The sequence below is a fragment of the Typopeltis vanoorti genome, chromosome 2 (assembly GCF_054136105.1).
Source record: "Typopeltis vanoorti isolate ZY-2024b chromosome 2, IOZ_Tvanoo_1.0, whole genome shotgun sequence".
Classification (NCBI taxonomy): Eukaryota; Metazoa; Arthropoda; class Arachnida; order Uropygi; family Thelyphonidae; genus Typopeltis; species Typopeltis vanoorti.
In genome coordinates this window covers 68,956,454-68,970,618 of record NC_143550.1, presented here as the reverse complement: position 1 = coordinate 68,970,618, position 14,165 = coordinate 68,956,454, and the positions used below count along the sequence as shown (strand labels likewise).

Below are 14,165 nucleotides of genomic sequence, written 5' to 3'. Positions count from 1 at the left end.
AAAGGGTTCCCACTTTATTTAAGGACAGGTCACGAAACCTATAACACAACAGTGCTGCGAGTGGACATATTCGTTTTTCGAGTGTTATAGGCGCAGTTCAGCACAACATTGATTTTTTTTTTTTTTCAGGGCGTATATTTTCTAAATGCTTTTTGTGATTCATTGCAATCTAGCGATTTTTGAAATGATTAATGTAAGAAGAGCGAAAACTATGTACAATTTTGCCAGGGTCTAAGGAGCTTTATAACCAGTCATGCGATGTGTGAGATGATCAAATTTAGAGGGGTTCGTGAAAGTTAATTTGATTAAGAAATGGAAATTTCCATAACAAATAATATTCATTCTGAGAAAAAGCAGAAATGAAGAGGACAGGAGGGAGAAGTGAGAAAAGCTAGGAAGTGCCAAATTTAGCTGAACAAAATTGTTATCGGTGATTTCTTTTTAAGAAAAAAAAAATGTACAATTCCCTTGCAAAGTTTTATTGACCAGATTTGCGCGTGCAGTACTCCATATGTGTCCTAACTAATGCCTTCAAACGGGGAATAATAATCATCAAGGAAAAATAATTATTAATGATGCTATTTATTCATTTAACTCCAACCCTGATTTTCTTTCTCACTCTGGGTATACCATCTGATACCGGATTCTTCAAATACCCCTTGAATACCTCCCATGCACTACTAACATCTCTCCTCTTAAAACGTTTATGCCATATTATAACATATTATATTATATAGGAGAGCACGATGACATATTATCGTGCACTCCTATATGGAGTGGTTAATAAAATAAAATAATAGAGGGAGGAATGTACAGTATGTACCTCACATCCATCTCCCCACTCAGCGAGATCTAAAAAGCATTCTTATGGTGGTCTGAATCTACTGTTCCATAATGAATACTCATGAAATGCTAATATAGCTGGAGCTGGACAATTATAAACCAGTAAGCATACACTGATGTTTCAAACTTCTAGCTGCTTTGAATCGAGACGTTGACACACTATCTAAACTTTTGATACGTACAATGAGTTCGTTAGAATCATGGTTCTCATAAAAATACAAAACTCAACAGAAATAATAATAATAATAATAATAATAATAATAATAATAATAATAATAATAATAATAATAATAATAATAATAATAATAATAATAATAATGCTTTATTTTTTTTTCGTAAATTGGTACTAGTTTACTACAAGCTTCCTTAATCACATGCTTGTATGTAGTTACTGTCTAGAGTCGCTGTTCCGGTTCTCAGCGTTCATCTTCTTCGCGCTACATTAATTCTGCAAAGTTTATCCGAATTTGTACAATACTTACCAATTACTAAGGATTTCTCAAAGCTCAATGAAACAGAATTACCTCTACTGTGTATCAACGCTTGTGCAATAGATCCGCTTAAGAGGGCTGTGAATACTTATAATTGTCACAAAAGTCATTCTAATTAGTTCGGTAGCAAGCTTAGTTGCTATTAATCGGAACAAATGACTTAACAAACACATATAAGACCTGTATATATTTCGTGAAGCGTGTGTAGCATCACATGATTGAGCAGTTACATGAAGTATAACTGTCAGCCATACAATCAATTAAATTGGACAGTATATTCATTCTCTCCACGTCCACATACCATTTTACCTTTTTTGTCTGTTTTGGTCTGTGTTCTTGTAGATCCTGTGTCCTCCTTTTGCTAGAGTTCTTTGTTCTTGCTGATGGCAATCAACGTTCTTACTCTACTAAATTTATTCTGTTCACGCTATGTTTGCGTCGGTCAGCTAGTGAACGTATCTGTGATCCTTAATTAGTAGGGAGCTGATGTGGGCGGTGTTTTGGAGGTGTTTGTTCTAAAAAGGCGAAGTCATGGAATGTTCACGTCACTGGGAAGATGATGACTGCATTCCACGCGGTACATTATGAAAAATATTAACGAGATTAGAATTATACAAACTAACTAAGCTAGGATATTGTTGTATAAATTTTAAGCTGTTGATTAAACTGTGATATTTTTTAAAATATCCGCATTGTGTTTATTATCTACAGAATTTTCAAATTGCATCATTCATGTTTATCGGTTAGCTTAACGCATATCTCATGTTCTATTAGTTAACAGGATATAAGTCAGTTCACAAGTATATAATAGTTTATCTCATAAAAAAATCATATGTAAAAGAGTGAGTCAGCGAGTGAGAAAGCAGAAAATTGGCTGTAATTTAGAAGCTGCTATTTTACTGCTTTTATTTTTTATTGCTGCTAGTTTTATGCTGCTGCTTGAATTTCAGAAAATATTTTGCATTCTCAGCAATTAAAGACTTTACATATAGCCGCATCTAAATCACAGCACACCTCCTGCTATTTCAGTAAATGGCTATTTTTCACATTTTATGTGAAATACTTTTAGAAAATACAACTTACTTATTATTATTATTATTATTATTATTATTATTATTATTATTATTATTATTATTATTATTATTATTATTATTATTATTATTATTATTATTATTATTATTATTATTACATCTCATGCTGAGAAATTACATCTCATCCAAGATTTAAAAAAAAAAAAAAAAAAAAATCCAAACCCATATATCGCATTTCAGTGCTGTAGTTACAGCGCTTAAACATACTAAAAAATAAAAATAAAAATAAATAAAAATTGTAAATATACATATAACTCATTGTTAAATGAATAAATGATTTAATAATAATAATATTATTATTATTAATACATTATACAGGGAAAAAAAGAAAATAAAGAAAAAAAAATCTGTACGAATTTCATCAAAAAAAAAAGAAAAGAATTAAACCTGTTGTAAATAGGTAATCTTATCTTGTAAATATGTAATCGCAATATTAATCATAATTTTAATTTAAAAAAAGGATTGAATTTTTTAAAAGAAAAATATGTAATCATGTATGTATCATATGTAAGCAAATGTATGTAATGTTGTATCATATGCAGGGCCGGTTTTATCATTAGGTGAACTTAGGCAATCGCCTAGGGCGCCAGATTTTGCTACATAGTTCGGGAAAAAATTACAACCTTTGAAAAAAAATTAGTAAAACTTTGATTAATAATAAAAAAAAACTGAAATAAGTCGAGCCGTCCTGGTGCTTGTTGATGATCCTACATTATTTTCGCTTTTCACTATTTCTTCCACTTCCCTTCTCTTTGTATACTTAACCTCAAGTGCAGAGATTTTTCCTCCTTCTGGCATCTGTCCCAAGATGAGCGGGGAAGTTCCAGGGTTCCTCAAACTAACAATCAGTGGTCGCGACTAACCGACGGTTCTCACTTCTTATCTTCATTCCCTATAGACTTAATTCTGTTGATTTTTAGATTAAGCCCTGTTTTTGCAAGCTGTCTGAGGTCTGAGAAGTTGGGGATTAGTATAGGGGGCGCCTAAATTTTCTTTGCCTAGGGGCATCCCCCGGACCGGCCTTGATCATATGTAATCAAATGTATTATATGTAATAAAAAAATTTTAAAAATTATTATTATTATTATTATTATTTTAATGAAGAGAAAACAATCAATGCATAACTGGTCAAAATAGGTCACATAATACATCTTTGCTGTCCCTCGCATTATGCTTTAATCTCCCTCCTTTACGAATCTCATGTGGGTCCAAACTTCTCGGGAAACCTTAAAGTAAATTTAAAAATTAGCAATAATAATAATAATTCGAATTGATGGGTGAGAATCATAGCTGTTCCTAAAGAAGTAATCCTGTAACTTTCCCTTTAGTTTAGTCCAACAAGGATCTTGCTTAAGCAAAGTAAGAAACGCCAATATTCCAAATTATTTGTCGAAATGGGTTGAAATACTATGTATAAAGATATCCGCAGAGGAATAAGCCCCCTTTCTACATTGAGCCAATTCATTTAAGTAGTATGATTAAGTTGATTTTTTCCCCTCAAAAGACATTAATTAATGTCCGAAACAGTTATATTCCCAAATTTAGTAGAAATTAAAAATACAACATATAAAGGTGCTAGCGGGTAGGAGGAGGAAAACCGACCGCAATCTTTGGTCCTTTTTCACTATTTTCAAAGTGATTTGTTCTTTCATTAATTCGATTTAATTCTTCAAAACTTTTCAGTCTGCGTTCTATTAAATTCCTCCTGTTGAATAAAGTGTCAACTGTGTGGAATTTTGGTCCTAATCACTCTTGTGATAAGTGTAGCCAATGGCACACCTCAATGCTTTCCTTAAGAGTCACAGCCGTTTACTCGATTTAAAAGCATCTCAAGCATAATTCAGTAAGTCATATATTGAGAAAGCAGGCAGCTGGTTGCGATTTTGAAGTAGTCACTTGACTTGAATTATTTTTATTTGTTGTTATAATATTCAACTGGAGTTTTATATTAGTAATTAAAAAAAACTATTTTAAAGCTCATTTTGATTTGTATTTTTAGTAGTAGTAACATTGATGTTACTGCTATTATTGTTCGCTGAAATTTCAAAAAAAAAAAAAAAACGTCCTCTACAATTAAAAAAAATTATTTCGTTCAGGTAGCTGCTTCTTAATTGCAACTAATCTCATACTTTCTCGACACCAGAGTAATTTATCATATATGACATTTTTTAGGGGATGTCACTTATTTTTAGATAAAGCAGGCGACGAGTAATTGATCTAATCGAAATCTGTTGAACAATGAGACCTACAGTGCATCTGGCAGCATTTCTTTCTTTCTTTTTTTATTATTATTTTATTATTATTATTTATTTATTTGTTTGTTATTTATTTTTATTTTTATTTTTATTTATTGCTCTTACAAGTAACTAGGACTTTGCGATATTTCCTTTCTGTTGAAAAGACCTGGTTTCAAATTCCTTTTAGATATGAGGAACCTTTAAAGAGCTCTTTAACTAAAAGTGATTTTACAGGTTCCTTCCTCAAAACTCGAGGTTCTCGCCCCACAAAACAAGAGTAGACTAAGAACATGCAGTTAATATACATAATACATCGGTCCCATTCTATAAGAAACAATTATTTTTATATATGATAAATCAGTTGAACGGTAGCCTGTTTGACCCATAGAGGTGTCTGCAGAAGATGACAAAATCACGCCTCTGGATGTTTTTTTGTTTATTTGTTTCATTTTATTATTTTGTTTATTTGTTTCATTTTATTATTTTGTTTATTTGTTTCATTTTATTATTTTTTTTTTTTTATTTGTTTTTGTTTTTGTTAATCTTAGTTCCTTCATTAATTGGATTTGATGCTTCCAAATTTTCATGATTCACGAAACCGATGTTATAGCAGATCGGATTTGGGCCTCTTTAATGATTCTTGTAGTTATTGATTCTCTGCGGTACTCGAAGTCACTTCGACAATCCTTTAATTCATCGTATGGTCAGTGCGGGAACCAAATTACTAGAATCAACCTAATAAATGCGATTTCATAATTTTTGAATGCAAATGAAAGATGTCTACTGCTGAGACATTAGAAAGCAGAAAGCCTGCTGGATAATGGTTTAAAAAAAACATTTAACTCTGAAAAGATTTTAAAGATTAGAATGCCTAATTTTCTGATATGTGCCCAACCTGACTTAACCGGCAATCCATAAATTAGACTAAATTTATGTCAAAGGGTACTTTTTTTATTTAGGAAAGAATAATATGACCATTTCCAAAGGTACAGAATACTGACCATAAAACTTGTAGAGATAAACGTAGTCAAAAGTCAAATCTGATATTCAGAGCCTTCATTAAAGTGGCATATCTGCTATACGACATCTTTGATTTTTTTTTTTTGTTTTTGTGACTTCTTCTAGGAAAGGTTATAAACCTATAGTACACTAGTATCGTGTGTAGACCTAGTATATATTTTTATTCTATATATTTAATTTTTAACATACCCTGGAAAGCATATTCTAGAGATAAACAAGAAACGTTTTAAGTCATTTCAGACTTCCAATACGTCGGCAGTGGTATCATACACTGGGAGATTAAATTTATCTCCTACCTAAAGACAATCATAAACGTCGGGTTGGAATCCGTAGTCTGTTGATTGAAGAGCCGATACGCTAACAACTCGGCAAACCAAGGATTGACTACATAGGAATTTTTATTGGTCATTGCATTGTAATCCAACAGTTTTATGAGAATAAAAAAGAGGAATAGAAAAATATCACAAAGAAAAAATTATTGTGAAGATGCAATTCTATTGCCGAAATAATTGACAAGTTTATATTAGGCATTAAAAAAGAAAATAATAATCATAAATTAATCTTTACAATCTTGAGAGATGAAATGCATGTGAGAATATTCCATTGACCCAGAGTATTTTTAATAAGCGTCAAAACGTTACCTGTAAAAGTATTGTGTATATTCATACTTATGAGAGATGAGAAGCCTGTATTTGCATTTCTGGTGTTGTTCTTGTTGTTGTTTGCCCTTCTTAATACAATTTCTAACAAAGAACTTGTCTTGTTTATCAAAGGAAATAAACTAATAGCTTTCTTTATCAGCAATTTGAATTCACGACAAGAACAGTGGATTGATGGTTTATCAGTGAATAGCATGACGTGAGGAGCTTAAGGATCTTCCTCAGCCATAGCCAAATTAGCCGGTCTTGGGAGTGGACAGCAGGTTTTTTTTTCCCTCAGTTTATCTGGAGTTTTTCATCCCGCAAGCAGGCAAACTGTTCCGTGAACACACGGATCTAAAGCCATAAATATTTAACTCCCCATGAGGGGACTCAACTCACCCCAATAGGGAAGGGGGAGAAAAGGGAGGAAACTCCATATGAATAAATAAATAAGTGGATAGCATAATAATTTTCTTAAAAATTATTTTTTTTTTATAAAATTACGCATGCACAGAATTTGAAATAATATTACATAACACTGACCTTTAAACAGTCTTATGAAGGTTTACAGAGATCAATCCATTACGTCAATGTTAGATTAAAGCATTACTTAAAATGGGCTGATGTTTTTATAGTCATCACGAATACTTCATAACAAGTACAATAATCAAATGCACCACAAAGAAATATGAGCACATCCTAACACAGTTTCCAGTCGTTTTTGACACTAATATTCGATTTAACATTACCTGGATCATAACAAATCTCACTAACCAATACCTGTTATCAGTTTATTGGCAAAACGTCCTATTTCAATACTCATTTCAACATATCAACACGCCCGACATGTCATTTTTGTTTAGAAAGCTCATCTCTATATAACTGTGACTTAAAAATTTACCTTTTTTTTAAAAAAAAAAAAAAAAAAGGTAACTAAATTATATTTGCTCCTTTTTGTTTTCAGCTTAGAGAAGAGAATGCCAGAGATACGATTTCTGTATTGTTAACAAACTGGCACTACAAACATTTTTTCTATGGCAATTACTTGGGTACCAACATTAAGAATAACAGACTGTCCAGCTATGTTGCGGATTTGTGGATTTTCCAAGAGTGTAGTCGCAAGAGAAATTGGGGTATCTTCCCAAAAGTCTGTAGATAATATGAGTGTAATGCTGTAAGTACTTCCAGGAAATAAACGCAAGGGAACAGACAGACATGATATCTCTTCTTTAAGAATGCTGTTCATAAATAAGTCTCTTGACTTCATGCTTTTCATTTGACCAGCGCTTAACATATGGTCTTCTTTCTCTATTCTAAAATTTATCAGAATGGGCTCCATAGTAGTAGGACACCTGATCGCAGCCTGAAAACCTACCAGATACACCGGATATCGACACGTAAACACCATGCATACTATCTCGCTCTCAAATGGCGTATCTTTTGCTCGAAGACCTTCAATGTTTAGTTGATGTGATAAATTCAACAGTTCCATTGGTGGGTTGTTGTCAGATCTAATTTTTCTGATAGGAGGTTTTGCATTTCTTCCTAATCTTTTTATTACTAAATCAGGAAGACCTTCTGTATCCATTGATTCCAAACGCAGGTGTCTAAGTAAATCATCTATTCTCCTCAAAACATTTAACTCACTTTGTGATTCTCTATTTCTTAAACAATCTGCTTCGCCCCAACGCCATATTGCTAAAAACACAACGAATTCTTCCTGCACGTTTAAATGTGTACTCGACACTACCTTCTCTACGGCATTCATGCATAAATTACGAAAACTGGATGACTCCAAAATAAGGGCACCTGCTTTTAATATGAGTTCTAAACACACATTTTCTAATTCGCTGCTTGATCTTTCGATTGCAATGTTGAACACTTCACACACTCGATCTAAAGGAAGATTAAAACTCAGAAACTGCGCACATTTTTTCACTAATGAACGAAGACCATACTGGTTAGCAGTCGTGAGAAGAGGAACAGCTTCCGTCCATGAGCACAGATAAACATCTCCCGTGTACATCCACCTACATAAAGAATAAAAATAAAAACATTATTGAAGTTATTGTTACTATTTGCATTAAACTACAGAAAGGTAAAAATGTGAAATAAAATAAAAGTTAATATTATAAAGATTGGTCTCTCTCTCTCTCTCGCTCGCTCGCTCGCTCAGAGAACTACTAAAGTCAAGGTAATCGTTGAAGTTGTTACCTAAAAATTCAAGTTTATGCGATTTTGAAGACGATTGTCGTAATTTCGGTATAATGACCATGCGATGTAAAGAGTATAAAAAACCTTGTTGAATAATGCATATTTTTTATATTCTTTACGTCATGTGGTCATTATAATACTACTACGAACATTTTACTCTATTTAATGGTCTGAATAATCGGTTACTTTAACAAGTACTTCTTTTGTAATTTCATAATTATCTATTTATTCCCTTATAGATAGTGCTAATTTATTCTTGTAATCGTGTAGCACCAACACCTTTATATATCAGCATTCGGAAAATCCTTAGTCAATGTCGACTTCATTTACATTTTCTTCCTTCCTCATCCATCCATTCAATTTCCTCCAGAAAACTTGAGTTTTATTTCAACGCAGATCAACATGCCAGAGAATACAATAAAAAGACTATGAAGATGGATTAGTCGCTCTGTCACAGAGCAACTAATTAATCGACATCGGTTAATTAATCCATCATTATAGATGTTTATTTGAAGTCAAACTGCTTGGTTCGTAGCACGCGAGAAGACGAGAATACGGAGAAGACGAGACGAAATGAAGAGATGAGACATACGACGAATACAGTAGTGTTATTTCTAAAGGAATCTAAAGGAATCTGTGGATTATGTTATTTAATATAAAAGAAAATTGATAAAATTTTAAGAATGACAATTATAAATGAAAGTCATTTTGCTTCTGCACATGACCAGACGTTAAGATTACAATGCCTTAAATGCTAAGATTTGTTTGTTTCTTTCAACAACTAATAAAACTCTATGTTGGAGTAATTCACGTTTGAATTGGTGACTAAAAATGACAGCTCTAAATGAAATTTCTTATCTGCATTTTACTAGGAAGCTATATTCAGCATCGCAATTTATAATGAATAGACAGAATCCGGTTGCTAAAACAAGAAACTAGTTGTTATGCGATTTAAAAACGTCCTATCAGACGAGAAATCTTTAAATTACCACTCAACTGTCGAAATCATAAAGCATGAAATAAGAATACGAATACTACACTTGATCATAATTGCTTCCTCAGTCTCCAAAGTTAAATAAAGCTAAAATGGCCTCGCATACTCCCTATAGGAAAATAAAAGGCATTAGCGGATTTATTATTTTTTTTTTTGTGTGTGTATATATATAAACGATGAATTGTCCACTAGAGCACAGTTCGATATGAACTGCTACTAGTATAGAGAAGGAAGAGAGAGGAGGGGGGGGGTGAGAGAAACTACTAAAATATCGAAACGGGACATACTATAAATAAAATGTCGTTTGTTTGTTTATGCTTGAAAGGCTTTTTATGCCATTCAATGCCCGTATGCTATTCAAGTTATTCTAAAAATTATTCAATCTAGAGGTCACACTACAACTTTTTAAGCGGGTCAGAACATTTTGTTTGTTCCTTGGAGAGAATTCACTCGTACATAGCAGATTCATCTTCCGAGATATCTGTCTCGGCGACAGATATCACGTATAGACGAAACAGAAAACTACTGAGAAGGACAAACATTTGGGATAATCATAAACCTAAGGGAAGCCATAAAATGCAGGAGTTTCATATTATATATAAGTATATTCATATTATATTTATATTATATATAAGAATTCATATTATATAAGTAATCACTTAAAGAGTTAGGTGGAAGTCATTTTATTCTACTGAATGGAGTAGATAGCACTCTTTAGCCTTAATTTTTCGGAAATAGCAGCTAATTTTCCTCTTTCTTAAGTCGTCATGTCAGTACGGCGCTGATTAATATTTCTTTGTGTGTGTGTGTGTGTGTGTGTGTGTGTGTGTGTGTGTGTGTGTGTGTGTGTGTGTGTGTGTGTGTGTGTGTGTGTGTGTGTGTGTGTGTGTGTGCGTGCGTTCTAGTCGATTTTCATGAATTGTCGGATTTAAGATATTTGCTTTCCTGCTCCTAAGATCAACTAACTCTGAAATGGACTAAAAATTCTAGAAAAAGCCCTTTAGTCGGTGATTAGAATGAAATCTTTGATGGTCTTTCTTCTGCAGACCTAACGTTTATTTGCATGTGTTTAAATGTAACGTTTTCATTCTAACTGTTGTAGATGTTTGATTTAATAATTTAATAATTTTGGCCTATAATGACCTATTAAAAGATTATGTTCCTCATAGACCTGTCTCAGATCCATGAGGAACATAATCCTACGAATCAGTGGAAAATGATGACCGTTGTAGCAGCATTGATTCGTACATTTTCCGGAACACATTAGAAGCTTTAAGCGAATGGGTGTGTAGTTAACACGAAGTTAGTACAGAAAGCACTGTTCAAATATAACATTTTCAGTTTGAATGTACACTTTTATTCAAATACGTGGCATTTCATAATCCACATATGAATCATATAGAACTGAAATCGAATCGATATAAAAATGAAGAACATTTTTGGACATTAAGCCTTGGAATAATGCGTACACACTATTGTAAATGCAAAACATAGTCAATATAATAATCTGCTATTTTATCGAGAAAAGTATTCACAATAAACTTACTGCAATAAATGCCTTACTGTGACAGCACCCAGTTCCTGGATCTCCATTTCTACTCTATAAACAGAACCTTCAGGCAATTTTTTACTTAATCGTTCATTAAATATAGAACTGTATTCTCGAAGTATATTGCTATGGGCAGGGAACCGCCATCGGAATGTTCCATCTTTCACATAAATCTCCACATCCCACAATTCTTCTTCCGAAGCAGGACGGTTAGAGTAATAGACCCTATCAAAATAAAAGAGCGATACAAGTAGTCTGAAATATAATACCTTTTAGAATGTTCTATCAAACAACTGCCATTTTATTCAGAAAAAAACAACGCAAACAGAAAATTCGAGCGAATTAGATGTATAATCAAATTAACAGTCAGACAAATGTCACTGGGTTATCCTTTGTAATCGTGTGTAACGTGTTTATGTGGGGGGGGGAGTGTTCCTCCCAATAACCCTACCGGGAAATAATTTATTTCCTACATGCTCCATTGCATTACATTACCGGTAGTGTCTAAATAATCTGTTTAACATTTCAGTTGCATTCATATTTATTTTTCTGCATCTATATTCATATGTACATCTATATTTTACACCACACCTATATTTACGTCTTCCTATATTTACATTCGTATTTACGACTTCCTACATTTACATCCGTATTTACGTCTACATTTTTGTATCTACGCATACATATTTACATTATATAATCCTGACAAAATAAAAGAACGATTCAAATAGCCAGAATTTGTATCATTGTTTCCTATCACCGTTGTAATTACATCACAACGATATTAGGGAATCGATCCTATTGGCAAAATTATATACTTTTGAGTATATAATTTTGTTTTATATACTCAAAAACTGTATAAAAACATTTATAAACATATATATAAAAACATTTTATATACTCAAAAGTGTATAAAAGACGAGTGGCCATTATCAAAACTCTCTGTTTTGACACTGGCCACTCGTCTCCTGAAGCGATGGCGTATTGCATCAGGGGCATCCGGATGAAGTCCAGTGGCTGACTGTCATGAAGTGGTCGACAGTCTGTTGAAGGCGTGGACAATAAATGTATATTGGCAATTCCAGAATATGGAATCTCCAAGAGATTGATGAGGCTAGGGACTTGGGAGTATTAGTGGATAGGGAGTTGAAGTTCAGAGGACACATTGCTAAGGTGTCCAAGATAGCACATAGGATTATTTGGTTATTGAAGAATACACTAAGAGATAAAGAGGTTATTATTTTTCCTCTTTATAAGACGTTGATACTTCCACACTTGGATTACTGTGCTCAAATCTGGTCGCCTTGGAGACCTTGGAGATGAGGAATTGGTGGAGAGGGCTCAGAGGAGAGTGACTAAGTTAGTGAGTGGTGTAAAAAAATGCTCCCTACATTGATAGATTGAGAGCTTGCGGATTACAGAGGTTGGTTGATAGGCGGAGAAGAGGAGATATGATAGAAATATATAAATTACTTAAAGGTTTTATAAGATTGATGCAAGGAATATTTCAGCTGTGTAATAGTGATGGAAGAACAAGAGGTCATCCCTGGAAATTAAGGAAAAGTGTGGCTAACAAGGGTGTGAGAACTAGATTTTTTGTTTGGGGAGTGGTGAATGAATGAAATGCGTATGTGAGTGATGAATGAATGGAATGCATTTCCTGACTCAGTTGTGAGTGCTTCGTCTGTACAGTAAATGAGTTCAAGAAGAGGTATGATAGAAATTGTTTTGATAGTTTGGGTCTCCCGCAATGAGTCTTCTGACTCCATGGAGATACCCATATAATAATAATAATAGTAATAACTTGATTTCCCATCCCTCTACAGTAAGATTCACCAGATTTATTGTCTGTTCTATTAGCGTTAGATAGTTGTTCTGGTTTTTTTATTTCGTCTATAGTGCTTCGCGGTCACGGTTTCAAATCGTAATAGGCCATGCCTAATACGAACGTAACGGGCCACTAGGCCTAATATGTGAAAGGAGGAGGAAGAGGATATAGTGCTTCGACTGTCACTGTAAATTGCTATGGTTTCTTGATGAGAATTGCTGAGTTCTAATTAGTGGAGATATCTAAGTGAATAAAGTATAGCCAAGTTGTTGTGCTTAGTTGTTTGAACAGAGGGGATGCAGTTCGAAACAATATTCTTGTATAGTGAACTGCCTGTGATACACTATGAAGGAACAACCGACATTTTCTTTGTGTGTATGTGTGTGTGTGTGTGTGTGTGTGTGTGTGTGTGTGTGTGTGTGTGTGTGTGTGTGTGTGTGTGTGTGTGTGTGTGTGTGTGTGTGTGTGTGTGTGTGTGTGTGTGTCATCACGCATATCTTATTGAGCTATACATTATACGCATGCGCCCACTGAGCTGCTTGTGTGGTTCCAAAATTTCACACCACAAGTTCTTTGCAATGTAACCTGCATTACTGTTATCGCTGTTGGCCTCTACAGAAATAAATAAATAAAATAAAATAAAACCCTCCAGTGAAATTCAAGAATACAAGAGATCCATTATATTTCTAATATACTGTATGCTATTTTGCGCTAGGATTGCTGCTCTCCAAGTTGTCTGATTTGTCTTTACATTCGTCTGCAGATGTTACACTTGTATCTGTGGATTAACTGTCCATTATATCCTTTTATATACAATAAACAGAGATTTTTGAACAGATAGTTAGCTTACTGCAGCTTTCCAGTCTTTTATGTCAAACAATTGTGATCATTTATTAATATAATCAGCAAAAAATATCCTACTCTCGTACATTAAGTTAAAAAAATCATGAATGTCTTTATTCTATTAGATAGTTTTCACGTTGTTAAGATGCCGAAACAATATTATTTAATATTCAGGGTAATACATTCTATGTCGGCTTCAAAATATTCCATAATTCGCAATTTTTCCCTAATTCGTAGTTAAGAAAAGAGGGAGAGGGGATAGATTCCATTATGTACGTTTTCTTCTGGATATACATGTCGGGTGTTTTAAGAGAATTCGTATGTTTCAGTATAATAATAATAATAATTATTATTATTATTTTATTCGCATAATTGATACACAGTCAAAACAAGATATCATATAAATAAAAATTT

At 33.3% G+C, this 14,165-nt stretch overlaps 1 protein-coding gene across 3 annotated transcripts in view; it reads right to left on the bottom strand.

Moving 5' to 3' along the window:
• Positions 1-6,798: 6,798 nt before the first annotated feature.
• LOC150109142 (BTB/POZ domain-containing protein 6-A-like) overlaps positions 6,799-14,165 on the bottom strand; it is a 36,355-nt gene continuing 28,988 nt past the window's right edge. For all 3 annotated transcript variants that reach the window (XM_090411739.1, XM_090411731.1, XM_090411725.1), the window contains 2 exons: positions 11,078-11,305; positions 6,799-8,353 (listed from right to left, as the gene is read on the bottom strand). In XM_090411739.1, coding sequence (XP_090267865.1) covers positions 7,327-8,353; positions 11,078-11,305 — 1,255 coding nt within the window. In that variant the 3' untranslated portion in view covers positions 6,799-7,326. The remainder of the gene's footprint in view (positions 8,354-11,077; positions 11,306-14,165) is intronic.